General features: G+C 42.2%; 2 protein-coding genes across 10 annotated transcripts; both read left to right on the top strand.

The window, feature by feature from the left end:
- The first annotated feature begins 1811 nt into the window (after window positions 1-1811).
- On the top strand, window positions 1812-11934 carry malt2 (MALT paracaspase 2). Of its 7 annotated transcripts, XM_052072823.1 has the most exons (19): window positions 1812-1981; window positions 2237-2384; window positions 3244-3410; window positions 3806-3936; window positions 4007-4166; window positions 4546-4733; window positions 5052-5148; window positions 5250-5300; window positions 5463-5549; window positions 6871-7074; window positions 8054-8231; window positions 8314-8388; window positions 8455-8582; window positions 9591-9740; window positions 9816-9870; window positions 9950-10052; window positions 10654-10791; window positions 10872-11048; window positions 11330-11934. In XM_052072823.1, exons 2-19 carry the CDS (start codon window positions 2248-2250, stop codon window positions 11399-11401), a joined length of 2298 nt encoding a protein of 765 aa, XP_051928783.1. In that variant the 5' UTR covers window positions 1812-1981; window positions 2237-2247; the 3' UTR covers window positions 11402-11934. The 7 variants fall into 7 exon arrangements, 5 of the variants coding, with proteins under 5 accessions (XP_051928783.1, XP_051928784.1, XP_051928786.1 ...); XM_052072824.1 differs by lacking the exon at window positions 1812-1981 and having other exon boundaries at window positions 1990-2384; window positions 4570-4733; XM_052072826.1 differs by lacking the exon at window positions 1812-1981 and having other exon boundaries at window positions 1990-2384; window positions 10923-11048.
- A 253-nt stretch (window positions 11935-12187) lies between these two features.
- On the top strand, window positions 12188-21209 carry safb (scaffold attachment factor B). Of its 3 annotated transcripts, none has more exons than XM_052072820.1 (21): window positions 12189-12498; window positions 12784-12874; window positions 13120-13184; window positions 13281-13469; window positions 13550-13606; window positions 14712-14745; window positions 15503-15905; window positions 16218-16261; window positions 16342-16445; window positions 16925-17074; window positions 17155-17243; window positions 18033-18070; window positions 18152-18228; window positions 18303-18445; window positions 18525-18624; window positions 19152-19339; window positions 19423-19585; window positions 19845-19903; window positions 20393-20451; window positions 20572-20626; window positions 20708-21209. In XM_052072820.1, exons 1-21 carry the CDS (start codon window positions 12346-12348, stop codon window positions 20814-20816), a joined length of 2370 nt encoding a protein of 789 aa, XP_051928780.1. In that variant the 5' UTR covers window positions 12189-12345; the 3' UTR covers window positions 20817-21209. The 3 variants fall into 3 exon arrangements, with proteins under 3 accessions (XP_051928781.1, XP_051928780.1, XP_051928779.1); XM_052072819.1 differs by having other exon boundaries at window positions 19152-19348; XM_052072821.1 differs by lacking the exons at window positions 20572-20626; window positions 20708-21209 and having other exon boundaries at window positions 12188-12498; window positions 19152-19348; window positions 20356-20412.
- Window positions 21210-27394: the final 6185 nt, after the last annotated feature.

The following is a 27394-nucleotide window of genomic DNA, read 5'->3' as shown; positions in this document are numbered from 1 at the left end:
AAATTACTTTTGGAAGTTGTTGTCGTCGTTTCCTCTGGGCCAAAGTGGAAAAAAACGATCAGAAAAGAACAGTGTGGGACAAATAAAGGATATCTTATCGTCTCTGAAGCCCCCATTAATGCTGAAAGGTAGATAGAGATTTTGGAGAAACGTGCTGCCATCCAAGCAACGTCTTGATCATGGACCCCACTGCTTATTTCAGCATGACACTGACACATTCTGCATGTGATAGAACAGCATGGCTTCGTAGCAGAAGAGTGCAGTTGCTAGACTTGCCCGCCCGCAGTCCAGACATGTCTCTCGTTGAAAATGTGTGGTGCATTATGATGACTTGTACAGCTAAAGCTATACATCAAGCAAGAATGGGAAATAATTCTACCCTAGAAAGCTTCAACAATCAGTGTATTCAGTTCCCAAATGTTTATTGAATGTGGTTAAAAGAGAAGGTGATGTAGCAGTGGTAAACATGACGCTGGCCTGGCTTTTTGGGGGGGAATGTATTGAAGCTATAAAATTCTAACTTAATTGTATTCTGGTTTTATTTGTTTAACACAACATTCCAACTTGTATGGAATTGGCTTTGTACTTTTTAGTGCTGTTATTGTATGAACAAGAACCGATTCAAGAGTGCTATTTTGATTTTATTTTAATTGTGAGTGTGGTTGAATATTGTTGTTTATGTACACGTTCCCTCCAGATTTCCCAAGTGCCTAAAAGCTCAGGGATTTTTCACAAAACCTCCTTTTTATCCTTTTCTGTGACTATTTAAAAAAAGTATCTTAGAGATTGAAACATGATCCATTTGTTGCATTTTTAGTTATATCCGCTTCATTGTTTTTGCATTTGTTCATTTGTTGGTGACGCATTATGATATCCATTCCCAAAGGGGAATTTCTGAGTTGTGAAAGTGACTGTGCCGAGGATCAATGAAGAAGTTGGAATGTTTTGTTTTTTCCTCTCCTAAATGTTTTTGAATGGTCTCGAGTCATGAAGATACAGCGGTGTAGATAATGGATGGCTGGATTAATTCATCTTCAATTCAACTGTAACTGAAAAATGTTTTGAGAATTTCACAATGCATGGTTTATATTGTCAATGTAGATTTTTTTGTTGCTTTTACTGTACTATATTTGTGTGGCTTATTAAAACATTTATTCTTGCACCTGTTTCTTCTCCAACCACTGTAAAACACAGTGGGGGGGAGATTATCTTTTATTTTTAGGAATAAAACCTCTGCCTTGTTTTTTAATGGAAGGGTGGGCATTCTATGCTACTGAATTGTAATATCAGTAGTGATGGTGGAACTTGGAGAGTCAGGTGTTTTTTGAGGATATTTGGTGTGAAAATTTTGAGAACCACTGATCTGAGAGACCTCTACAAATTAATTTTACATTACTGTTGCCATAAACCAGATGATACTTTTACATTAAATGCATCGTATGTTGGTTAATTCTGGCTACTTGTAGATGGCCTCGATGATATTCAAAATTACAATATCTAGTTTTATTACTTGGAATATTTTGTATATAAACTCAAGTCTTCTCTTAGGGTATACACACACTGCTGCAATAAGTTGAATGATCATAATCAACTGTTTCGAGCACTTTCAAACAGCCATCGCTGCATACAAAGTGCTGTACATGGAACAATTAACATATCATCATATCATAACAATCAGTAATATCAATGTTAAAAAATAGAGAGCCCCCAATTTGGACTTCCCTTCGGACCCCATCATGGATGGCTGGGCCACCTCTTTTTGTTTGTCTGATGACTTCAGTACGGTCGCCGTGGCAACGCGTGGGAAAGACCACCTATGTGCGGGTGGGGTGGGTGGAGTAAAATGAGGAACCGAGACGATAGGAACAACTTAATATACTTTATGAGCCTCGTTGTGTTAAAACGACTCTTATAAATTCTCGTGTAACCAACAGAGACGCTCCCGCGACGAGTTTGAAATGTAACGTCAAGTCACTCGTTTTAAACGAGATTTGTCAACGTCAACGCAGATGGCGGAAGTGTAAATTTGGAGTGTGCGTTGAAATGAGTTTCACGACATCATGATATTGTACCGTAGTTGGTTACGGTGAGCCGATTCAAGATTCCCCGCCGCCCCCAGCTTCGTTTCCTCATTTTTTTTGTGAAAAGGGGAAATCCCCGTACTACTGGCGAACATTTTAGAGGGACGAGTTTCTTTCACAGCGCGTCTGCTTTCCGGGACCTGTGTTTTTAGTTTGATCACAAAAGATGGACGAGTGTAAATTAAGTCTCGCCAATCTGGATAAAGAAGTGCTCGACAGACTGTCCACGATGCTGGACAACTCCACTTGCGGATGGAGGCAGCTGGCCCAGGTTGTGTCCGAAGACCCGAAATTCCGCTGCAGGTGGGCAATGAACGCACCATCGACACTGAATTACATAAGAAGAGTTCGTGGTAAAAGAGAAAAGTTTTGAACGAGACAAGGAATTGTGGTTGATTTAAGAAGTGTATTATTGGTTACTCCAGTACAAACAGGTGTTCTGTTGTCGCTGCTGATTGTAAAATGACACTTTTTGAACGAAAGTAATCGGATACCTACTGGCCATTACAAGTACTACATCAAGTGAAAGTGAAAACTGTTTCGTGGAAATGTTTTTCATTTCAGTAGTTGAGATCAAAAGAAAATAAAAATACATAGACTCAGAACACACAGAGTGAAATAATTTATGAAAATGTTTTATTGTTATGCAGATTATAGGTCAGAGCTAAAAATACAGAATTGGAGGACATTTTGGCTTCAAAATTGTTGAAAATTAACCTTTACTTTCTATTAATCAATAATAGGTAACAAATTATCAAAGGCTTCCTAAAATCAGCGTAGGACAAACTTACTGATCAATCAGTAAGTAGATCAGTAGTAGTAAAAATAATTGTATTATTCTGATCATATGCATAACAGGGATGAGGTCGAGTGAGACATTCAATTAAGGCTATGTTATAAAATTTTTTAAAAAATAGAAGAGAGGACATACCCTTTCTTAACCCATTCTTTTGGAAGATTGTTGATCATGTCAAGTCCAGCATATCCTGTGATTCACTGCTTTCCACTTCTTCTACTATGGTAAAGAGGTTATGGTAAAAAAGGGTTGCGTGCAATTTGTGGGACACATTGTCATAAATCTGTGTACCGGTCATTAAATTCATCTTCAACATCTTGGGAGTTTATAGTGCTGTATATGTAACATTGAACCTCACCCCTGCAGTGAAAAGGATGTGACCAACTGCTCGCTCCAGGTGCTCAGTGCGACAGGGAGCCCAGGACGCAGCTTCTTAGCTCTACTGGTCGATCGATCCTGCTCTCTGCTCTTCCTGCTGCACTGTTTGAAGAAGATTGACCACCAGGAGGCTGTTCAGCTGCTCAGCGCTACAGGTCATCCTCTACCAAGCTAAATGTCCACCCAAGGATAAGTGCGGCAGTTTTGCGAGACGCTGCTTGGGGGTCTGCCAAATAATTGACAAATATTATTTATTTAAAGTGTATATTGAAGCTGGTGTGTCAATAAAACAAATATAATGAACTAATTATTCCTCAATTTGGGCCACTTAAAATGCAAAAATCATTGAGACCTTTCACTTTAATCACAGGTGTCAAACTCAAGGCCCAGGGCTCAGGCCCTGCGTGCCATAACATGTTGCCCATGCAGGCAAATCATGCATGTCAACTTGATATTTCTTTGGATGCATGATGTGTGGAATTTGTCATTTAAAAAAAGAACGTTGGTATTATCGTCTAAAATTGGCAATTTTTCTCCACATATAAAACAGTAACTGAGCAGATCCGGATCACAGGACAGCCCAGCTCCCAGCGGGCCCCACTGGGCAGCAGGGTGGTTTTAACATGCCGAGTCTCAGGGCCTCCTGGATTAAGTTACCAGTGGTTTAAAGGCAAAGAGGAGGTGAGTGTTGTTATTCGCAATGACAGGATGTCGACCTCAATTGAAATCAGACTATCTTTGTCTCTCTAAGATTTTGGAAGCCAGTGGACGCACACCTGAGCTTGTTGTGTGTGCGTTGGGCCCCGAGCACCAGGGTAGCTACATCTGTCGGGTCAACCATGGAGACACCTGCGTTTTCTCCCAGTGGGCTCAGGTGCGCTTGGTTCGTTCTTCACCCGGCTCGAGTCCAGGTATGACCTTCACCCCTCCTCTTCATCCATTCCCGATAGAACTTCAATAGTCGAAACACAAAAGCTTTCCGGTCCCGACAGAGGGTGCAAATGGTCAGATTCTTCGGACAAATAGAACAAATAGAACTGCTGGGTTAAAAATAACCCAAATCGGGTGAAATAGCTTAGGACCAAATGCCACCTAGCCAAGCCTGAGTTATTTATTCCCAGCAGATTGGGTTGAGGATTTGACTAAGCACATCAAATCAAGATTTTGATTCAACAAAGGCAGCATTTTTTTTAGTGATAACAAGTGAACAGCCCCAGTATGATTTTAGTACAAGCCCTGTCATTCTGCTAAACCTTATGGATCAAACCTATTCAAATCTTGCCACTCCAGGCTGTAGCAGCGGCATGTTTTCAGGCTCATCCAGTGGACTGCATATCATCTACCAACCTCAGTCCCAAACGGCGTCTGAGGGTGACATGCTGCTCCTGGAGTGCACTGCCGTGGCCAACCCTCCTGCCCAGTACCAGTGGTACCACAACTCGACGCCGATGCCACAAAGCAAGATGCGTCTTCTCAAAGTAAGTCACCTTTTATCATAATCCGATTATTTATAGATCATATTTTGGAAAACACCGTGAAAACTCCAAAGGTGAGCACAATCAGCTCCATGATGCTTGTTGACTTCAAACTTGTTGCAATTAAAAAAAAAAAAGTTTATTTCATGTGAATTCATGTTCCGGTAATGTAATTTAATCACAACATTTTGTTAACTGTCCAGGCAATGTTGTTTTGGGTAACAATTTATCATTCCCAACTGTCATACAAAGAGAATAGTCATACAGCATTCTTGTGTCCCCAATTATAATCCAATGCAAGATTTGTTTGTGACTTTCCAGATCCCGTGTGTGACCACAGCACATCGAGGCCAATACAGATGCAAAGTGTTCAACTTGTTTCACGAAGTGTGGAGTGAGCCTGCTACTGTCAGCATCGGTGAAACATAATTGATTCCATTTTTTTATTTATTTTTTAAACATCTATTCCGCCTAAATTTTCCCTGGCTATAGTGTTGTGTTTTTTCCTTTTATATGCAGGCCCAACTTCCATCACTGATTCGTCCTGGGAAGCAGTTGACCGCGGCTTAGGTATTCCTTAAACAGCATATCTTGTAAAGCAGAATAACGAGAGATGTGTTCACTTCCTCTCTTTGTTCATTACTACATCATTTATTAGTTCTTGTTTTACAGCGCAAACTGCAGAAAAACCCAGAGCACTGGACAAACAAATCCGGTTTTTTTTTTTAATAGATTCCGAGGAAGTGGACAGTGCCATCACAAGTGAAGACGCATGTCCACAGATGACCAATCCACCAACATTATCCAAACAGTTTTACGGTAATGAGAATTTTATAGAATTTTCCTCAGATAGTTCAAAATTGTAGTAAAGGATTGAAGTCATTCATAGGGCTTGACGACTTGATTTGTTAATTTGATTTGTCAGGATTTATTTACTTTATTGAGTAGAGATATAACAGCTAATTGTTTCTCAACTTATTCAGATACTTTTTTAAAATTTAAAACAGGCATGTCCAAAGTCCGGCCCGCGGGCCAAATCCGGCGGTCGAATTTCATCTGTCATAAAATCAGTGCCGTCTGGCCCGCGGGTTGGGCGCAATGGAACACGTGTTGCATTGACTGAGGTCTCGTAGACTGGTGAGTGATGTTTCATAGAGTACTGCTTCTCTCTAGTGGCTAAATGAGTAATAGCATTCACTAAATGAGTAATAGCATTTAGACACTAGAGGGCATCACTCACAGTTAACAAGACATCACTCCGTGTTTATATTGACTGATATGTCATATTTCAAATGATCCTTGCAGTTGTGGATATGTGTATTGCTTGTTCAGGAGACTTCTGTTTAAGAAAAAGTCAAGTGAATAAGCAGTTGCATGTGATATACCCGTTTCAAATGAACCAAAAGAAATTCTTAAGATTGTTGAAATTAAAATAAAAATGGAAATGTGAAACAGACTGGCTTACTAAAATTTGTTGAACAATATTGTTGTTCAATGTAAAGAATGTCAGCCAAGGTCGGCCCCCCGACATTTTACCACATAAAATCTGGCCCCCTTGGCAAAAAGTTTGGACACCCCTGATTTAAAATGTCCAAATGCTCAGAATTTAAGCTTCACAACAATAAATATACTCCAGTCCTCCATGTAAGCAGACCGATTATCTTTGTATTATTATTATTATTATTGTGTTGGAACCAAACTAACCGTTAGCTTTTACTTTGCAAAACAATGATCACCATTTTTGCCTATTTTCTGACTTGTTACGGACCAAAGTAGTAACTGAATGATAATTCTTATTTAATCATGTAATTTCTGCACTGTCAATTTGAAATAATGAAATAATTTTGAATAAAAGGACAGACATTTGCATTTTCTTTTAATCCGCTTCATTGATTAATTGACTCAATAATCAACAGATGAATTGATTGTTCCAATATTCTTGAATATTTAGCGACTTTTCCAGCAACTTAAAAAAAAGTGACTCTTGAGTTTAATTCCCACTAAGAAACAGTCAACTGTGTTTTTTTATGTATGAGAATAACAGACGTTTATCACACTGACCTTTGCCAATGCCATGTACAAGTAGTGATTTATCCACATTGAAAACTTTTGACCCTAGTTAAGCTCTTTCCCTCCTCAGCCACAGACAAGGTGGCTCTCCTGATCGGCAACTTGAACTACCGCTACCGCACTCAACTGTGCGCTCCCATGGCGGACGTCCACGAGTTGAGCAATCTCCTCAGGCAAATGGACTTCAAGGTGGTCTCTCTGCTGGACCTCAATTGGCAGGAAATGCACAGCGCCGTCACCGAGTTCCTGCTGCTCCTCGGCAAAGGAGTTTACGGTTCGTCTTCGGGCGTTTAAGCTTCAATATTTGTTCCCTTTTGTCCTTCATTTCCTCAAACTGTTGCGTGCATTTCACATGTTATGATATATAATACTTATACTAATATAGCTGTTTTTTATTGCTGCAATATGAATTCAATAAAAAATGAACATATCAAAATAATGTAAACTCCGGATGACAAAAAGGTTATTAAAATCAACAACGATCATATGTAATACGTAATATTCATGATCATAGATAATATTCATTAGACCACAGTACCCTAATTGGTTTTGTTATGACAACATCATCATCATCATCTTCCGAGCCGCTTGATCCTCACTAGGGTCGCGGGGGGTGCTGGAGCCCATCCCAGCTGTCTTCGGGCAGTAGGCGGGGGACACCCTGAATTGGTTGCCAGCCAATCACAGGGCACACAGAGACTAACAACCATCCACGCTCACACTCACACCTAGGGACAATTTAGAGTGTTCAATCAGCCTGCCACGCATGTTTTTGGAATGTGGGAGGAAACCGGAGCACCCGGAGAAAACCCACGCAGGCCCGGGGAGAACATGCAAACTCCACACAGGGAGGCCGGAGCTGGAATCGAACCCGGTACCTCTGCACTGTGAAGCCAACGTGCTAACCACTGGACTACCGGGCCGCCCGTTATGACAACATTTCATTCAAATTTGAATATACTATACAGTATAAACTTGATTTGTATAAGTGAGGACCTCCTCTCTAATAAATGCCTCACATCCAACAAATGCTTGCAAATGCTCTACCAAATACTCTGCGGGTGACCAACTTGACAAACTGGCCACTCGCTGAGGAACTATTGTAATTTCTTTGATTAAAGGTCCTACGTTTTGCAATCAATCCATTCAATGCCAATACCGACTTTAAATCTGCAACATTTACTGGAAAAAACATTTACTGCAAAGATTTTTAGAAGGATCACTAAACTTCAATTTTTGTCCTTCTTGCACAGGCTTGCTCTACTTTGCCGGTCACGGTTATGAGAACTACGGCAACAGTTTCATGGTGCCCATCGATGCGCCAGCCTCATACACATCAGAGCACTGCATTTGCGTGCAAAATATACTAACCATGATGCAGGAGAAAGAGACCGGACTCAACGTGTTCCTGCTGGATATGTGCCGCAAAAGGTTTCATAGTAAATGTTGCTTGCTTTCTATGTGATGTCCTCTTTGTGCATATTTTTTGTGTGAATTGTTTTCATTCTTTTAGAAATCCAAACGATGAAGTTGTAGTTCAACCTGGACTGCTGAAGGTGACAGCAAATATAGTCTTTGGATATGCCACGTAAGTTGAATCAGAAATGGCTGTGTTAATGTGAAAACCAATTTATGAGTACATTGTTGAATTTAGGTGTGTTGATGCGGAGGCTTACGAAATGAGGGAAGAAGACGTGTCCAACGGCATCTTCATAAGCTTCCTCAAGCGGCATATTTGCCAAGATGAGAAGGTCACGGTCATGCTGGACAGAGTGGCAGAAGGTGCATTATATTGTGTTTATTCTTTATGCCACTGGTCCTCATTAGTGTCACTCGTGAGCTGCAGCCAATTCTGAGCTGACTTTGGGTCATTTTCTCAAATTAATTCTTTACATAGGTATTTTTTTAAATTTCATTGTAGTCTAGTATATTTGATTTTTACAAGACTTAGTACAGTCCAACGACATTGAAAACTATAAACATAATGTCAAATGAATATATTTAGAAATCCAAACTCGGCGTTATTGTCTACCGTAATGGTAGAATTTCTGATACTGCTGTTGCGTTGATGTCATTAGATGGTGACTTCCAACTAGCTCTAGCTTCAAAACAGAGATTCCCAATGGAAATAAAAAGGAATTAATGTGTGTAAACTTTATCAACTGTAGGGAGCTGTAATATTTTAACGTTCATAACTGCTGTGCAGGTTTTAGGAGAGCTTGCTCACTATACGGTATCAAAACGACAAACACCGGACAAATAATGGAGAGGGAACCGGAAGTTGTTGTAGAGCGGTACGGACACCTAGTGGCGTTTTGTAGACATTGCTGATGTTCGGCTCATTCCAGAAGAGTTACCTTTCTGGTCCATCCAACCAACCGAGTTAACCCATCCAACCATTTACAACACCGCTTATCCTAAAGAGGGTCGCGGGGAGTTGCTGGAGTCTATCCCAGCGGCCTTCAGCAGGAAGGCAGACCACACCTTGAACTGGTCGCCAACCAGTCTCAGGGCACAGAAAGAGTCAAACATCCATTCACACCCACATCGTCACCGAGTGGGAACCGATCCCACGCTGCCTGCACACAAGTCAGGCGAGTGTAGCATCACACCATCAGTGACTCCTTGAGTTAACCTTAACTTTCATTTTCGTCATCACTCAGGTATTTTTTTTTCCTCCATAACTGTTGGTTAAACTCCAAATTATACCCACTTCTGCGCTCCAAATCTTACTCATAGGCCTTCCCTTAATAACTCGCTACTCTCTGTCTTTTGTCATGCTCTCATCAGACATGGGTCGCTTAGAAATCACGCGAGGGAGGCAGGCTCTGGAACTCCGCAGTAATCTTTCTGAGCGGCGTTCCCTCACTGACCTTATCCAGACGTCAGACTGCTCCGCGGCCTCTTCGGCTCGCAACCTACAGTGGGCTGTTGCTCATGGTACTTGACGTCAAACTACTCTGTAGAATCTTACCACAGAAAACTTGATTCAAATGTTGAAATGTGTTTTTACAGTCCTGCCAAAGAGCCATTTTATCCACTTTAAGTGTGGTGTGAAGGTCCAACTTGGGTTTGTATGAAAGCAAACTATATCCATTGTTTTCTCAAAATACTACTGTATTGATGTTTCTTCATAATATTCTCTGTAGATTTGCCGCTGAATTCTCCAACATCATGGTCATCTACACACGCATACTGGACAAGCCCAAAGAAATTGCTTCATGCTCTGCTCAACTTACTGACTTCCCAGAGGTATGGTTACACACACAATGAAGCTGTTTTACTTTCTTTTCAGAAGACTATTTAATGTTTAATCCAGAGTAGCGATTGGTTTGCAAGATAATAAATGTGTAGAAATAGACTTTACGCATAATCTTGATTTTTTTTTAGATCTTTTTTTTAATGAAATGGGAGAATCTATTTCTGAATTTTCTGATGAAAAATGCAAACTCAACACAGGAAGTTCGGAACGGAGATTTAAATTCCAAACCGCAGAACTGTGAGGCAGTTGTGTGTGTAGTATGCATGCTTTCTGCATGTTTCAGTATCTTTCCTGCCACATTCCCTCCCAAAGATGAGCATTTTTTTTACTCTAAGCTATGTCAAGACTGCAGCTAAATTTCCTTTTTTTCTTTTGCCCTCATGCAACACATAAAATATATTTTTTCATGCGATTTGAACAGTATAAGTCAGATTTTTTTTTTTCCAAATACGACCTGGGCCTCTTTCACACATGAATGAGCACTCTCGAAAATGGATGCTAAGTGGCGAATGTCTCTTGTGTATTCTGAACAGAAGACCAAAACACTGAGCGATGCAAACTGTCCTCACCTTAATCGCGTTGTGTTTAAAGGATGTGGACATTGACTTAAAGAAGAGCAATCAGGAAACTCTGGTCGATGCCGGCAGTTTATTATTAATCCAAGAACAACTTCCTTCACCTGAACTCCCCGGTCTGTACACTCGCATTTGCAGCCTGCAAAGACTCAAGGTCGGGCTTCTTTTTATTCTGATCAACTCCAATCGCCTTATGAATGCCTTTGATAAGTTTCGACATGCTATGTCTTACAGAAGGAGCTCACGTTCGCCGTCTGTCTCCGTTACACGTACGTCAACCTGGAGGAGGAAGTGGAGGAAAGGCAAGCGGTTACGGTGGGCAAACCACTGGTGTCCAAACTGAACCTCCACCAACCACGAACGAGCTCGGCCTCGTCGTCCCTCAGCCTGGACTCGTGCACTCTCTCTGAGGTCTCCTCCTTCTCCGAGTAGTTTGCCCCGTTAGCCTCCAATGCGCGGTCATACAACTGCTAATATTGACAAATATAGGGACAAAACAAAATACCGTTCCAACTAAGCCTTAGCAAATTCACTTCTCTAAATGATAAAGAAAAATATGTGATTTCTTATCTGTGCCTTATGTACAAGTCTTAGGCCAGCACTATCGTAGTTTTTGTAATGAAACCTTTTTGTTATTTAGTTACGAAGTACTTTTAGATTGAAATAAGAAATACCGTATTTCTATACTGTAGGTGTACTCGGAAGTACATATTTGTTTGCTTAAATCAAACATAACCACCATGTATACCCCTTTAAGACCATAATGCCATAAGATTTAAAAGGTTGCCTATTTATGAGGGAAAAAAGTCAGAATGTGATAAGAATAAAGTCCTATTTTTTCAAGTAAAAAACCATTCACGTTGTTCACAAAAACAATGGTGTAATTTGTTTGTTCAAAAGTCTTAAGATTCCATCCATCCATCCATTTTCTGATCCGCTTCATCCTCACAAGGGTCGCGGGGTGTGCTGGAGCCTATCCCAGCTGTCTTCGGGCAGTAGGCGAGGGACACCCTGAACCGGTTGCCAGCCAATCGCAGGGCACACAGGGACAAACAACCAACCGACAACCAACAATTTTGAGTGATCAACCAGCCTGCCATGCATGTTTTTGGAATGTGGGAGGAAACCGGAGTACCTGTAAAAAAAAAAAAACATTCCAGGCACTGGGAGAACATGCAAACTCCACACAGGAAGGCCGGGCTGCCCTCTGAGGTCGACTCTCTAACCACTCGACCACCTTTTGCATCAACAACACATTTATGACAAAGCAAATAAAGAACAACTTTTAACATAATAACTATTTACTTGCATGCTGGGAGGCCTATCGCCGCACCATTCCGACAATCTCAAAGAGCTGTCTAAAAAGTACTGGAGATGACTGATTTTTAACATGTAATAATAACAAACGATATTGTCCCTATAAATACACGGTGTAAATTATGTAATCATACACTATATTATACAACTTAATACGTAAAAAAGTGATTTTTATTTCGTTGTTTTTTTTTCCTGGCTCCCCAGCCGCACTGTATTTCCACTGCGCATGCGTGTTTATGACACGCACACAGCCAAAGAGAAAGACTGAGGGGACTCCATTTTGAGGTCGAATTGCACGCTGCCGGTGCAAAATCTGCGATTTTTTGTTATTTGTTTTGTTTTTGCTGCACTTATCTACTGGCAGGAGTGAGGTATCCTACCATTTGAAACGATGGCTGATCCATCAACCGCCAATGACATTCCGGAAGGCTATGAAGTTCGCAAATTGTCGGACCTCCGAGTTATTGATTTGAAGGCCGAGCTGAAGAAACGAAACCTGGACAGCTTCGGCAACAAGAGCGTGCTGTCGGAGCGCCTGAAAAAGGTCTTATTTTGGTCTTTGATTATTACAAACGCAGTCCTGTTAACTGTAATCCTCCAGATAGATTTTTACTACACAGCAAAATAGCATTTCAAAGTACGCAACAGCGCAGAATAACGTCACGTGACGAAGCTATGTTAGCCCATAGGCTAATGGACGCCATCGTGCTAACGAGGCTAAAACTATTAGCTTGCAAGGGCTTCCGTTCTAAGTTAAAAGTCTGTTGCAGTTCTGAGAAGTGAATTTTCTTTTCTCGTTCATTAAAAAAATCCGTATATACTTATGCAGGCTATCGAGGAGGAGGGCGGAAACCCTGATACAATCCTTCTTTCAGTGGAGTCGGTGCCCAAGAAAGCTACACCAAGACGTGCTGCAAGAGGTGCTATATATACGGAACATGCAAGACATAAACTAGTCTCTGTGTGTGTGTGTATATAATATATATATATATATATATATATATGTATGTATATGTGTGTGCGCGCGCACACACACACTCCCTGTGTCTCAGTTAACATGCGTGTGTGTGTGTTTCTCCTTTTCCCCCCACGTTTCAGCATTTTCTCCAAACTCATGTTTTAATTCTGAGTCTTGCATTAATCTTTGTCTGCAATTTGTCCTCAGATGTAATGCAGGGGACTGATGAACACGAGGATGACAATTTGGAAGATGAATCTCGTGATGGCCATGTACGCCCCCCGACCCCAATACACCAATCGTCATCAGAAATTGCTCTTTGCGGGTGTAAAGTCATCAAGGTGTAAATATTGTGCCTTTCTCCTCAGGAGGATCACGATAGCTTCCAGGACATGGACATCCTTGACATGAATGTGCTGGATGAGGCTGACAACAATGACAATGGGTTGCCAGAACATGATGTGGAGGACCTGGGCAATTTAATTGGCAGCGAGGAAGATGAGCACCTGGATGATGAGGACGATGTTACCATTGACTCTGAAGAGGACGCAAGACACGTGAGAAGCAGCCATGTTATAAGAAGTTATGCTCATCAAGATAAGGGCTTTGACTTATGCTAATGTCGTTTTTTTTTCAGTTGGATGACTCTGGGGGGCTGGAAGATGAAGATATTCTGGGCTCTTCACTTTATGTGGTATGTTTTATTTTTGCGTCTTTTTTTTTTTTTGGGTGTCATTTTTCCAAACGCAGCATTTACCACTATATTGCAGTTTACCTGCTCCAGCACCATAACATATTAGATTTTTATTGAAATCTTATCTATATTGTGCGAAATCTGAGTTGACAGCTGTCATTTCTTTTTCACAGTACCATACTTGCTAAACTTACTGTAAAGCCCTTGTATGTGGGAAAGGAGATGCACTATTCAGCCATTAAATTCTGGGAGAGCTGCGAAACACAATGAATGCACTATCGCCAGAGCTGCTGTCTACCAGCTGATGTCCAGACACTCATTCGAAAACTCGCTGTAGCTGATGCACTCGCCACTAAGGCACGGGCTGATATGGAAATTGTGAGCCTATGTCTTTCATTGGACACAATCCATTTAGTTCAACAAAATGTAGAATGTTTGGTACATTAAACATGTGCCATTTTTAAATTACCGGTAACCCTTTAAAGTTAACATAAATACATAAATTGACTGTATTCTGTAGGTCTAACTCTTCTGAGCCAGTCACAGTGTCATAACACTGGTGAGCTATTCTTAGAACACACCCGTAGGATACTCATTTTGTCGTTTGGGCTAATTCGCACACGCTGGCAATTACACATGTACATGTTTTTTTTTTTTTTAAAGGCAAAAAAGTAAAGGTATCCGTGCAACTCTTGTCTTTATTTGTCTACGGTATCTCCGTTGCACCACTTCCATGCGTAACTGCGCTCTGAGAAGGAGAAAAATAAGTTAACTTCAAAGAGACGGCTCTTTTACTCAACTCTGCAAAGAGCCAATCATATTTTATCTCGCTTAGAAGTCGCCTCATAAAAGAAAAGAGCAGCTCATTACCAATGACGGGCAGCTTCAGCGGTTATTGTAACCTTGACTTTTTCAAGCCATTGTAAATGCTCAAATCGATATTTGGCCCATGCCTACTTACCACTCCAGCGCATCCCAAACGGATTTTCATTAATTGCGTGTCTTGTCTGGATTGAATCCCCCACGCTGAATGTGGGTTCACCGCATTTGCATATTTTACAAAACAAAACTTCATTTTAAAATCGAGCTCTTTGTTGTGTTTCAGACTGCCGACGCAGACGAACTATTAGCAGAAACAGGTAATGTATAGAAAGAGCCAGAAAATTGTTTTTTTGTAGCGATAGCTTGGAGTGCCAAAAATTACCTTTAATTTCAAAGAGAGAGCACAAAAGAGAGAGCGAGAGAGACTGGAAGCCCAAAGGTGATTGCTGTCGCTGTGTTGAAACTTGGTTGACAACAGTTGTTGAAGTTGTAGAAAATGGTCCCGGTACCATTTTTGGCCCATTTTGAGGGTCACTTTGAGGCACGTTGACAGCAATCGGATTGAATGAGAGTCAGGGGCGAGCCGTTGCAGTGTTCCTCTTGGCCGCTCGAAGACCGCAGACGCGAAGATACATCAAAGCCTCAATCATCAATTTACAATAAAGGATATGAAACTGTTGGACTTGAGTTAAGAAGTTTTGCTCCAAGGACACTGAAGCCAAGCAAAAAGGACTGTTACAAGGACACCCTCAGTGCGCTAACGCTGATCTTGCGCCTCTCTTCCCTCACGGACTCCGCTTTGGATCAGGTGAACACCTTGGCCACTTGTCAAACCTGCAAGACAAAAGAATGAGTCCGCCCTCCCCACTCTACACGCTTGGTTATTTTACTACCTTTTGGGCTCACTTCCAGTCTCTCCGTAGGGTCTACTTCAGCACTTTGCTTAGTTGTTGTCGGAGCACAGGCTCGGGGTTATGACGTTCCTAATCCAGGCCTTGCCGCTTCCTCCTTAACCATTGCTGTGTTTCAGAAGTTATTAAACTCTGTGCCATTCTATTCCTGTTAAACCTGTAGAACATGACAAAGTAGCTGGGTCTTGTTTATCTGAGCCGCTTATCGAAGACCGCCTCCCGAGCCGTGAGACGAGCGCCGATGAAGAACAGGCGGCCACCGCTGGCGGGGAAGACAATGTGTCTGCCGACACGGGAGCCAAAGCGGTCGCAGAAAGCAACTGGGATGCCCTTGAGACGGACGCCACCGCGGATGCGGAGAAGCCACCAGAAGAGACATTGGACAGTGAAAAGGGCTCGCAAGCTGTTAGTGTAAGCGAACAGGACGTTGGGGTTGAAACTGTTGGTTCAGAATTGGGTTCTAAGAAGGGGGGTGAGGATGAGAAGACAGAAGAGAATGCGACTGCGGATTCAGCCTCGGCAGTGAAAGAGTCGTCCTCAGTCGAGGGCGACGATCAGAACAAGAGGTTTGTTGCTTTCTGTCTACTCGAAACCAAAATGGCGACCTCTCTTGCATTGGCTCTTTTGTGCTACGTAAGAATTGGATGCTCTTTTCAAGGTGGTAAAGCAGACCAATGCATTTGTCGTATCGCACGCCCTGCACTTTTACACGGCATTATCCAATGAGTAGCACGACGGGGTTGTCAGGTTCCAAGTCCCGCTTACTCCCTGTTAAAGGCCCGCAATGGGTTGATAGTTGCCACATTTTGTCTGAAGACGCACACGTTTGCAAGCGCTTGCTGGTGTCCTCACTTGTTATCGTTTGAATTTGTCTGTAGCGCCGAAGACAACGTTTGCAAGGAGGAGGAAAAGGATGCCAGTGGTGAGTGTGGTCATGGGGATCGGTTTTAGACCCGCCCGGGTGATCATATGCTCACGATTTCATATGCTTGCTGCGTTTAGCTACTCCGAGTCCTGCGACAGGCAGCAGCAACCTGTGGGTCAGCGGCCTTGCTTCCACCACCAGGGCGACTGATCTGAAGACACTCTTCAGTAAACACGGCAAGGTCAGTACCACGGATGGCTGCATTTAGCTCATTCACTCCCAAAGACGTTTTTAAACGTCTTTTTCGACTTGGTCAAGAATTGGCTGAGTTAATGACTTGTTCCTCTGCCACCCTGATGAATATTTGTTGATTGTGCCCTTTTCTTAGTTTTAACTTGCGTCAATGAAGTTATTTTAGTCGGGTCACTGTATTTAATTGCGGCCCAGAAAAGCTTTTCAAGCTAATCGTGTGGTGATGCAGTAAATAATGAGGCTTGAGGCGGGCCATCGTGATTTTCTCTGGCTTGCCTCCAATGTCCGCCACAAAGCTCTTAGCTCCTGCCTCCACCGCCCAGACAGGCCCCTATAGGGGCCCTGCAGCTGGGCCCAAAGGCTGTCGTGGCAGGCAAAGAAGTACTTGGCTGATGGCCCATTATTGTTGTGGGCGCACGTCGCGCTCTGCTCGGGTCTCTTTCCTTACGCAGCCCCTTTGTCGTGCAGGTTGTTGGTGCCAAGGTGGTGACCAATGCTAAGAGCCCCGGGGCCCGCTGCTATGGCTTCGTCACCATGTCCTCCGCGGAAGAGGCCGCCACGTGCGTCAGCCAACTTCATCGAACTGAGCTGCACGGCAAGATGATCTCTGTCGAGCGGGTGCGCATCGCAGCTGAAAACCGTACACTCGGATGTTGAACTTTGCAAACGCTCTTATCATACATCTCATCATACCGTAGGCTAAACATGAGCCAGCGGGGAAGAAGCCAGCCGACAAAAACGATCCAAAGAAGTTAGGCGGCGAGCGGAGACACTCAGCCGACTCCAAGTAAGCTTGACTGCACTTTTTTTCTCCACACACTCTCTTCTCCAACCTTATTTCTAGGCCAGTGTTGTAGGAATACCCTGCATTATTCTGACATTCGTTTTTCATGTTTTGGTTAGAATACTCCAGCATATATTTTTTTTCTTCCCCCTATTAACCAAGTTTTAAAATGTGCAACCACACATCATGAGGGAAAAAAAAGTCATACACACCTTAGTTTGTGGCGTAAGATGACCAACACAGCATATCTGACACCCACGCCTGTTCCATGTAGCAAACTGACCGATGAGAAGGCAGCATGTTGTCACACTTTATTCAGACTGCATGAAAATACAAAGTAGTAGTAGAAGAAGCGAGCTCAACTCTTATGTGGTTACTAGATTGCAGTCGCAAACGCTTCTCCTTGTGTGACGGGTTAACACAAAAACTCACATGGCCAGCTGTTCCTCTTTTTTTTTTTATTGTGTGTCTAGTAGTACCGCCAGATTTTTTTATTTGCAATCATTCCGTTTCACGTCACAAACATGTGGGTCCGTGCCTCAGCCACACTCTGCGTTGACCACACAGGATTAGCAGGCTGAGAAATAAATAACATGTTTAATATTTACCAGTCATTGAACCAGACCGCAAATCAAGTAGGACCAAAAAAACCCAAAACTCTTCACACAGTGAACAATTATTGCTGACTGATCATAAGAGGAGAGGTTCTCCAATTCAGCCAGTTAGCAAAACCGTGAGATTTAGTTTTCCGACTAGAGTAATGATGGCTGACAAAAGTTTCACATCTTGCAGGCCTATGAAGGAGGAGGAAGAAGGAAAGGATGGCAAAGGTGGGTGGAGCTGATTTCTTAACCCCCAGCTTTTTTAGCGAAAAATTATTGCCACCGTTTCACGACTCTTTGTTTAACCAGGGGACGAGAGGACCGTAGTCATGGACAAGTCCAAGGGGGAGCCGGTCATCAGCGTCAAATCCAAAAGCAAAGAGCGAGTAAGTGTCTGATGGTAGGAGGAAAACGACCCCGTGAAAAATGGACTTCACTCCTCAGTGCCCAACCCTACCAGAGCTCAAAGAGTCAGGACCGCAAGTCCTCCAGTAAGGAGAGGAAGGACATCCTGTCGTTCGACCAGATCAAGGAGCAGCGCGAGCGTGAGCGGCAGAGGCAACGGGAGCGGGACATGCGAGAGATGGACAGGCGCAGAATGAAGTAAGAGGCCACGTGGCGAATGTGGAAGCCGTGTCTCCCGCGCGTCCCTACGGCAATGTCACCCGGAGTCTCTTTGCAGCGATCGCGGTCAGGACAACCGCACTGAGCGCGAGCGCATCCGCATTTTCCGGGAGAAAGAGGAGCAGAAGCACCTGTTGAAGAAGAGACAGTGGCTGCAGGTCAGCTCACAATAGTTGTGCTCATGATGCTCGACTTCATCACGTTGACAAAAGTATGCAGACGTCATCCATTTTCGACAGCACTTGACATTAGTCACGGTTGAGCTGGAGCTTCTCCCGTGAGGGAGGGATCTATAGACCGACCTCGTTTTCACACGAAGAGTTTTCATAGAAGCCAAGTTGAAGGCTCACAGCCAGCTATTGCGTTTTAAATTTCTCGTATGTCTTTTTTTCTCCCCTCCATCCAAGAAAGAACATGAAACCCCACAGTTAGATTCTGTTCTTGACTAATCCAGCTCAAAGTCTGCGTTTGTTCCCCGGTTGGCTGCTCGGTCAGCACGTTCAAAAAATATAGCGCGGGCACCAGAGACCGCCATCATCGTCGCACGTTGTCGCGCAATCCTTTCATAATACGCAAGTGCAGTGTGAAAAAGGATTCATTCAACAGTCAGCCACTCATGACAGGTGTTTTTCCTGCTTATCACGTAGGGGGGGACAAAACAGTTTTGTATTTGGTCATTCCCCAGGTTGAGAGGGACCGTCTCGATGCTGACCGCATGGAACGGCATTACCTTGAGCGTGAAAGGATGCGAATCGAATACGAGCGGCGTCGGGAGCAGGAGCGCATCATGAGGGAGCGCGAGGAGATTCGGAGACAGCAGGAACAGCTGCGCTTCGAGCAGGAACGACGCCCCATGAAGAGGCCTTACGACATGTATGGCAGGTCAAGGGCTGTTTGATTATGAGCGCATGTCTCTCCACTCCAATGTCCCCACCTGATCAATTCTTCCCTCTTAGGAAGGACGACTGGCCCGACAAGCGCATGAACATGGACGACCGATACCGCTCAGACTTTGGCCGGCAGGATCGTTATCAGGACTTTGACCACAGGGACCGAGGGCGCTACCACGACGACATGAGAGGCGGCGGCCGTGGCATGGGTGGAGACCGAGATGGTCCGGTAAGAACACAAATCTTTCCTGTACGTTTCCAAGCACGTCACACTGCAGAGTATTTATTAAAATAAAAAATAAAAAAAGGACAGAGAGACGGACACATTTTATCTCCATAGAAACGTGACCAAATCCTGAGAGTGGACAGGCATTATGTTCACATTTTCTCCCTTGTTTGATTACAGATGTCATACAAAGTCAAATTTTGCATAATTCGTCTCCTTTAAATGTGTGGTCCATAACTATTGGAATTCTTTGGATCTGCAGAATTTCGACAGACATGGCCGCGACTCCTGGGGCGGCGGCTATGACAAGCGTATGAACAGGTGAGGGCCCTATTCAGCCATACACGTGAAAATGTTCAGCTGCCGCTGATCTTGAGAGCTAACGTCCCCGTGTCCAAGGGTACAAAATGGGCGTTCTAGAAAGGCGTGATGCTTTGTTTGTTTGTTTTTTCCTGCCAAATCTATCTTGGCTTCTCGTTTCCATTTACAGTGGTTAGAAGCAGTCTGCTCTAGTGTTAAAATGGCCGAAAGCTGAAGATTTGTTTTTAAGACTTAATTTAAACAATTGTATTTTGACTTGAACTGAATTATTGGAATTGTATGGTTTTATGACTTTCAATCAGGTGCTTTTTTTAATTATTATTTTTTTAAGATGAGGAAACATTGTGCCTGCTTATTTTGCCTCGTGAAAAACATTCCGTTCCTTAGATTTGGTCTTTTCTTTAGGCACTTTAACCATGGCTTTAATATCTCTATCACAATATCCTTGGCAGAGCTTACATAGTTTTCTAAAGTTGAGGTTGGTTGCAGGGACGGAGGCCGAGACTGGGACTCGGGTCGGAAGATGGATGGCGACCGGCCGTGGCAAGGTACAAATGTTTTGCACACATTTTGTGTTGAAGGCATTTGTGTACCGTGCTTTGCATGCAGTGTCATCCTCGCTGACGAGCATCACAACAATGTGCGTTTTTGTCATCCTCCACATTCAGGTCGCGATGGGATCCCGGGCCCGAGCCACATGGGGGGGCGTGGAGGCATGGGAGGGTGAGTTGCTTTGACTTGTCGTTTTACTAAATTCATTTACAACCAAACTTCATTAACTTGTATGTTTTTGTGTGTCGTTAGCCGCGGAGGCTACATGAGCTCATCCCAGTCTCTCTCGGGGGCGCTGAACCGACAAAACCAAACGATGCAAGGTGGCATGCAGGGCGGAGCCTTCAATCGACGCTTCTGAACTATCATATGGAAACCGCAAAAACAATACTGCGCCTCTGTAAAAATGAAAAAGTCCACGAGGGAAGTGTTGGACCTTTTTTTTTTTTTTTTTTAAATCTGGATTTCTTTCCTCCCACAACACTCTTGTTTCCGTGTCGTAGTGGTCACTTGAGTATCTTGTTGTTGTAAATTAAAATGTTTTATTGAATCATGGTTGATGGACCTGATCCACGTCATGCTCAGCTTTCACTTTTTTTTTTTTTTAACGGCCTGTTGTAGAACATTTTCTCAGTGAAGTACATAAGTGTAACTCTTCTAAGCCTTTTTATGATTTCCATCCTAGCTAAAATGTTTACAGTCATTCTTTGAATGTTTGTGACTGGTAATAAATGAAGAGTGTTTCTAACTGGAAGCCTGCTTATTTATTTTATTGCTGATTTACCTTTTTCCCCCATTACAGCAGTGCCACTGAATCAAATTGTCAGAACCTGCCAAGAGTTACTTATGAATGGCCTCATGATATCAAGATGTTCGTGATGCTCATGATGTTCAACAAGAGTTGAACATTTGAGAGTGATTCTGAGCTATAAATGTACAATGAGTTGCAAATTGAGGCCAAATAATCACACTTCTATAGATTTAGCAGCATTTTTTTTGTGTGTGTAGAATTCCAGAGGTGCGTTAACCATTTCAAATATTGTGGAAGATATTGCAAATGTAGGGAAATGTTCTGGCATTTTGAAACTAAAGTTGAGGCCCCATTTTAAAAAGTATACACATCAGTGCTACTGTAAAGTGAAACTTCACTTTAAAAATAACTAGGATTACAAGTTCATTTTTGTAAACTGCAACCAAAATGACAACTGGATTTGACAATGCTTTATTGGAAATTCATTAAGCGGAATGTTTAAGGAAAAAGTTTTGAATAAAGACTAAATTACAGAAATCCTACATGACGTCATGTAATCACTTATAATGTTGGAACCTCGAATCATGGCCGCCTTATTTATGTCAGAATTATTCTGCCAGCTCTTTTATTTGAACTCATTCGATTATGTGGAGTCGGTGAAGTTTTTCCTTCGAACAGGTACCCTTCCAATTTTTCACTGTTATTTACCGCTTGTTCGCAAGGAGGCGCCATTCCCTCATGAATAAGCCCCGACCCCCGTGGCACACAGGAGACTCGCTTTACAGATACTGTATACTGTACGGCGTTTCGAGGTTACGAACGGCACGTGCAGTAAGTAATAGTTGATATTTTTGGACTTGAAGTGTTTTTTAATGGAAATATTTACAGTAGTTATGCCTTTACCATTGAATTGTCTGTTAATGACAGACTGTGGAAAACAATTGTCCATCTGCAAAAAGTGGCGGCACGTGTACCGGAAGGACTCACTTGAAGTCAACTAGGATGAGGAAGGGGTGAAAGCTGGGGATTCCTGCCTTGCATAGGGTGAAAAAATGTAAGTAAAATTCACGCTGGTGCTCCATGCTGTGTGGGATCCTTGACTTCAATTCTTGGCCTTTGGTACATGTTTATTTACTTTTCACTGTGTGTTCACGTCAAGCTGCGTCCGCCCAATGTGTAGTTCACTCGATCCACATGTACTCAAACATAGCCTTTGTGTCCCTGATCAATCATACCAAACTCAATGTCAACGTGTGATATCATGGCGAGTACTTTTCAGGAAGTTTTTATTCCATACCAAAAGCATGCATGTTTTAGGGTAAATGAAGACTATAAATTGGAGTGGGCAAAAGTCTGTGCTGAAGGAAACTATTGATTGATTGCTTTTTTTTAAACGGATGAGCTTAAAAAAGGTAACAATCTGCAGCATAATTTATTTTAATACCAAATTTATTTGAAATAGTTTTAAATTGTTATTCATAATTAATTAAATTTAATGATTAACCAAATAAGTGTGAATGGTTGTTTGTCTATTTGTGTTCTGTGATTGGCTGGCAAAGGCTCCAGCATGGCCAGACCCTCTTGATGATCAAGCGGTTTCGATGATGAATGGATGGATAACCAAATATTTATCCATTTTCCGATCCATTTTATCCTCATAACGGTTGGGGGGGGGGGGGTGCTAGAGTCTATCCCAGCCGTCTTCAGGCAGGATGTTTGATACAGCCTATCGCAGGTCACACAAAGTCGAACAACCATCCACACTCACACTCGCACCAAGGGACAATTTAGAGTGTTCAATCAGTCTGCAATTATATTTTTGGAATGTGGGAGGAACCCAGAGTACCCACAGAAAACCCAAGCAGGCACGTGTTGTTTTGAGAAATGCACTTCCTGTTTTGCAAATTTAAATGATGATCCAAGAAATTGTAGCAAAGTGACTGAGAAAAGGTGAAATAAAAATCAACGCATTTGCGTGAGGTGAAGACATATTTTGTGGGACACCAAGGTTCAATGGTGTGATGTCACGCCATTGTTGAAACTGCAAGCCTTACCCAATCGCACTGCAGACAGAATTGTTGCAAAGTGTCATTTAAGTGTCAGCACCCATTGTGATGCCAAAATGAGTAAAGGCCACACACAGGCACGCACACACATGCACACACACCACAGTCAAGCTATTTTCCTGAACTTCTTTTGTTTCTTTTTCCAGATTTGAAACTACTAATAAACTCAGCCAAAAGTCTGTCATTTGTGACCAGGGCACAAAGAATTGATGAATTGAACTCAAGAGCACAGCATGAAACACTTTACCCCAGACACCACACGCATATGGTTATGAAATCAATATGGTCATTTTGTCTGCGTGGATCAGGTCTTATAGACACAAGGATGAGTAGCTGAACGAGGGGATGCACAGAGCTCACTAAATGCCCGGCACTCCGTTTACAGAACGTCCAGATTAAAGACTGCCATGTGAATCAGCTGCGCTTTTTATTTTAAGCGAGACATAAAGAAGTGGCTTTCCATCTGATGTGTTTGCAACGAGAGAGAATGCGCGTCACTTCCGGGACTTGGTGTGCACTTGTGTACGTCTGTGACTAATGAACATCTGGAGGCTTCTTGTGTTGTGTTCAGTGGTACGTAGAGTTGCTAGCTAGGAGACTGGTTAAATAGCTGGCCAGCTAGTTTGCCACTCAGTTTATAAAGATGTGTGACGTTCCTGTGGCCAAATAAGGTAACCAGCAGTTACAAAGCCATAAATCAGTAGAATAGTCATGATTTTAGCACTCCGAAATAGATTTTTAAATTTTTAATATTTATCTGAATCACAAGCGTCTATTTGCCAAGTATGTTAAAAACCAAGGGATTTGATCGCGGCATTTGGAGCCACTCTATTCATAAATGAAACAAGCTGAAGCCCCAAAACAAAATATGCATACTGGACATAACCACATAAGTTTAGAGCACAGGTGTCAAACTCAAGGCCTAGGGGCCAGATCTGGCCCGGCACATCATTTTATGTGGCCCCGAAAGCAAATGAAACTTGTCAAACTTCATGATCTTTGTTAAAATCTCTACCAAAATCTACATTTCTCATATATTTAAAAAAAAAAAGATAAATAAGAGACACATTGTAAATATTTTCTTGTAACCAAACACCTCATTACAGTAACATAAAAAATAGTTGAATAACGCTTTATTATTGATTTATTTTTTAATTTGGTTTCAGTCATAATGGCCCTCGAAGGGAAATGGTAACTAAAATATGGCCCATGACAAAAAATGAGTTTCAAACCCCTAGTTTTGCGTCATATTCAGCAATGTAAAGTGTAGTTCAAGAAACACAGATATGTTGATGATTTTGAAAATGATGTACAGACATTTTAGGCAATTTTAAGTGACCGGTAAAGTAGTGCATTTATACGTTTGAAGAGGGTGTGGGTTCAAATCTTGGTTCCGCGGGTTTTCTCTTTGTATTCATATTGCATCACATCATATTGGTGAATGGTGGTACTCATTTTGGCTACATTAAAGCACCAGTTTGCTGTGTACATTGTAAGTAAATTTCCACTGCAATAAAAAACATTAAAGTGTCAAAGTTAAGAGTGCTGCAAGATCCTTGTGTCACCCTTGAATCGAGGAATTAAAATTCACCTTCTTTCTTCCCTTCCAACGGGCCCATTATGTCTCCAGTAAACTCCATGTCATACCTAATTAGAACATGCTTTCTTGAAGCTAGAAGTAAGATATCAAATACAAAAGCGTCTTACCGTGACCTTTTTTATTTGACAAAATTTACTATGACCAGCTGGCTTCAAGGCCGGGCCTGTTCAAGAAATTATTCCTGCAAGGTCTTCTCTCTTGTTGTGTCTGAAAGCTGGTGGCAATGAAAGGCAGTTAAAAAAAATGTCAAATAAAACCCCAAACAAACAGGGTCGTGTGAGTTCACAAAAGACGTCAAGAACACGACCTTTCACGTGTGTTGCGCTTCTGTTGTAGGTAGAGTTGCTTCGTTATGTTAAGCTATGCAGACATAAGCACATCAACATGCAGTTTTGTGTTCAAAACTGGTCACATGATCACATTGAAAGAAAGCAGAAAATGCTTCATAGTATGGATGTGAGTCTCTACTGTATACATGTGTGCTGAATTATACAGGGGCCCCCTAACTAGGTTGCGCCCATGGAATATGTATGCTGGGAAACCAAATCCCCAATCCGGTATTCCCATTCTACTTGCACGCAGCCCTGACAACTCATCACAACTTCCCTATTACGTGTGCATTTATGTTGGCCTGCATTGTATCACGTTTCATCACATACGTGTGTATGTGTGTATTGATCAAGATACAGTGCACTACTTTTAATCACAAAGACATTATACATACTGTACCCTTATTTAATTGTTACCCCTATGCACAATACAAAATAAATTGAACTACAGTCAACCTGTTACGTTTCGCATCGTCATAAAATACATTGTAGGAGAACAGCTGCAACAATATGAAAGTTAAATCGCAGATGCCCTCAGTACCTTAAAACTTATTAAAACAAATTTTTTCAACAAGCTGTAAGCAAATTTGAACAGACAAGCAAAAAAAATTGAAATGTAAAGCAAATGCTGTACTTACCGGAGTGTCTGTGCTTTACATATGTGCCTTAAAGAGCGAGTCTACGTGTGAGGGTCTGGGGTGTGAGTTGTGGCCGACAGCAGCTCCCACATATGAGTATGCTGTGTTTTACATTTCTCTTGTCATTCAATAAATGTCTGAAAATGGCATTGACAACTGTAGCTCCACTTTCTCATGTATGAGGGCTTTACAGTAAATAAATATACTGTTAATTTTTAAAAAAAGTTCCCCCAAAATGTCTGCTAGGTTCTAGCTCACCTGCAATAGCAATGAGGACAAACGCTAAATGGCTGCAAGGATGAATCATCGCATGATTATTGCAAATCGGGAAATATGAAACAAATGTGAATGCACCCGATGAAAGGTCAAAGGGAAATAAAAGGAAATCCTCCCTCAATAACACATATTTCCTCCCCACATCGATGTGACTATTTCTCTTGGTCAAGTCCTAAAACGCCCTAAGCTGGGTGGCTCCCAATTCAGGGCCTGCATCCCGCGGAGGTTACTGAGCCCATTCAAATGCCATCGCTTAACAAAACAGTACCACCCGCCAAAGTATGCGAGCATTCTCTTGGATAAAGTGTGGCGTATGGACTCATGTTATGATGAGATGCTGTCTTGTTACTTTCATGCGATTGTCTGTGTTGATATTCTGCATTGCTCCATTATGGTCCTTTTTTGTTTTATTTCAACCACCACTTATTTATAATTTATTTTCGATCACGCAGGTCATCATTAGGGTGCTGAAGAAGATGGCAGATGACTTTTGTGGGGTACATATCCACAAACACACTGCACTTGTGGCATTTATTTTTTGTCCGGTGTCATGGCCAGAAGTTTTTGTAATGTTAAATATACCACCTTGGCTCAAGAAACCTTGGGAAACATTTAGTGTTTCATTTGATAAGTGTTGACAAAGTTTGCAGACATTGGGAATGGAGCCACATTTGGTAACATTTGCTCTCACCAACAGTGGTTCTCAAATTTTGAAACCAAGGTCCACTATCATGACCAACAATAAAATGCAGTAGCATGGTAGGCCCAAAATGTGTTTTTATTCCGAACAAGGTCTATTGTAAATTCACCCTCCATTGCGGGTTTGTGGTCGCAATATTTCACAGATTTTTTGGGGGGTACAATTTTTATACTGTGATATACTGCAGGAAGCAGCAGTTGTAGGTTCATGTTGTAATGTACATCTTTGGACAAGATTATTGATGTGTATTTTATTGATGATAAGTTAAGTTTGGGGGGGAGCGGGCGCGGGCGGACTGCCTTTGTTGACTCTAAGCAAAGAGAGGGCTCAGTGCGTTGTAACGCTGTCTGTATATTATTTTTGGCTTATCCATTGCTCTAGCGCTCTCCCAATATATTATGTTTTAAATGTGTTTGTCTTATTTTTAAAGTTTGTTTAAAGACCTTAAAAAAATCAAGTGCCTTAAATGCTATAGAAACATGCCTAGCGAGTATTTAAATAAGGCCACCATTCTGCATGTTTTAGATGTTTCCCTCCTCCAACACACCCGATACAAGTGATCAGGATTGTTATCAGCCA

Source organism: Hippocampus zosterae, chromosome 8, assembly GCF_025434085.1.
Source record: "Hippocampus zosterae strain Florida chromosome 8, ASM2543408v3, whole genome shotgun sequence".
Classification (NCBI taxonomy): Eukaryota; Metazoa; Chordata; class Actinopteri; order Syngnathiformes; family Syngnathidae; genus Hippocampus; species Hippocampus zosterae.
The sequence above is the reverse complement of the archived record's forward strand: the minus strand, read 5'-3'. Positions and strand labels throughout refer to the sequence as shown.

Bases quoted from the DNA above. Each gene is read 5' to 3' on its own strand.
- malt2 (XM_052072823.1), top strand. From the start codon at position 2,248: ATGGACGAGTGTAAATTAAGTCTCGCCAATCTGGATAAAGAAGTGCTC. The intron at 3,411-3,805 runs GTCATCCTCTAC...CATATAAAACAG, and splicing joins TCAGCTGCTCAGCGCTACAG to TAACTGAGCAGATCCGGATC. The intron at 5,301-5,462 runs GTATTCCTTAAA...TTTTTTTAATAG, and splicing joins AGCAGTTGACCGCGGCTTAG to ATTCCGAGGAAGTGGACAGT.
- safb (XM_052072819.1), top strand. From the start codon at position 12,346: ATGGCTGATCCATCAACCGCCAATGACATTCCGGAAGGCTATGAAGTT. The intron at 15,906-16,217 runs GTTTGTTGCTTT...ATTTGTCTGTAG, and splicing joins GGCGACGATCAGAACAAGAG to CGCCGAAGACAACGTTTGCA. The intron at 16,446-16,924 runs GTCAGTACCACG...TTTGTCGTGCAG, and splicing joins TCTTCAGTAAACACGGCAAG to GTTGTTGGTGCCAAGGTGGT.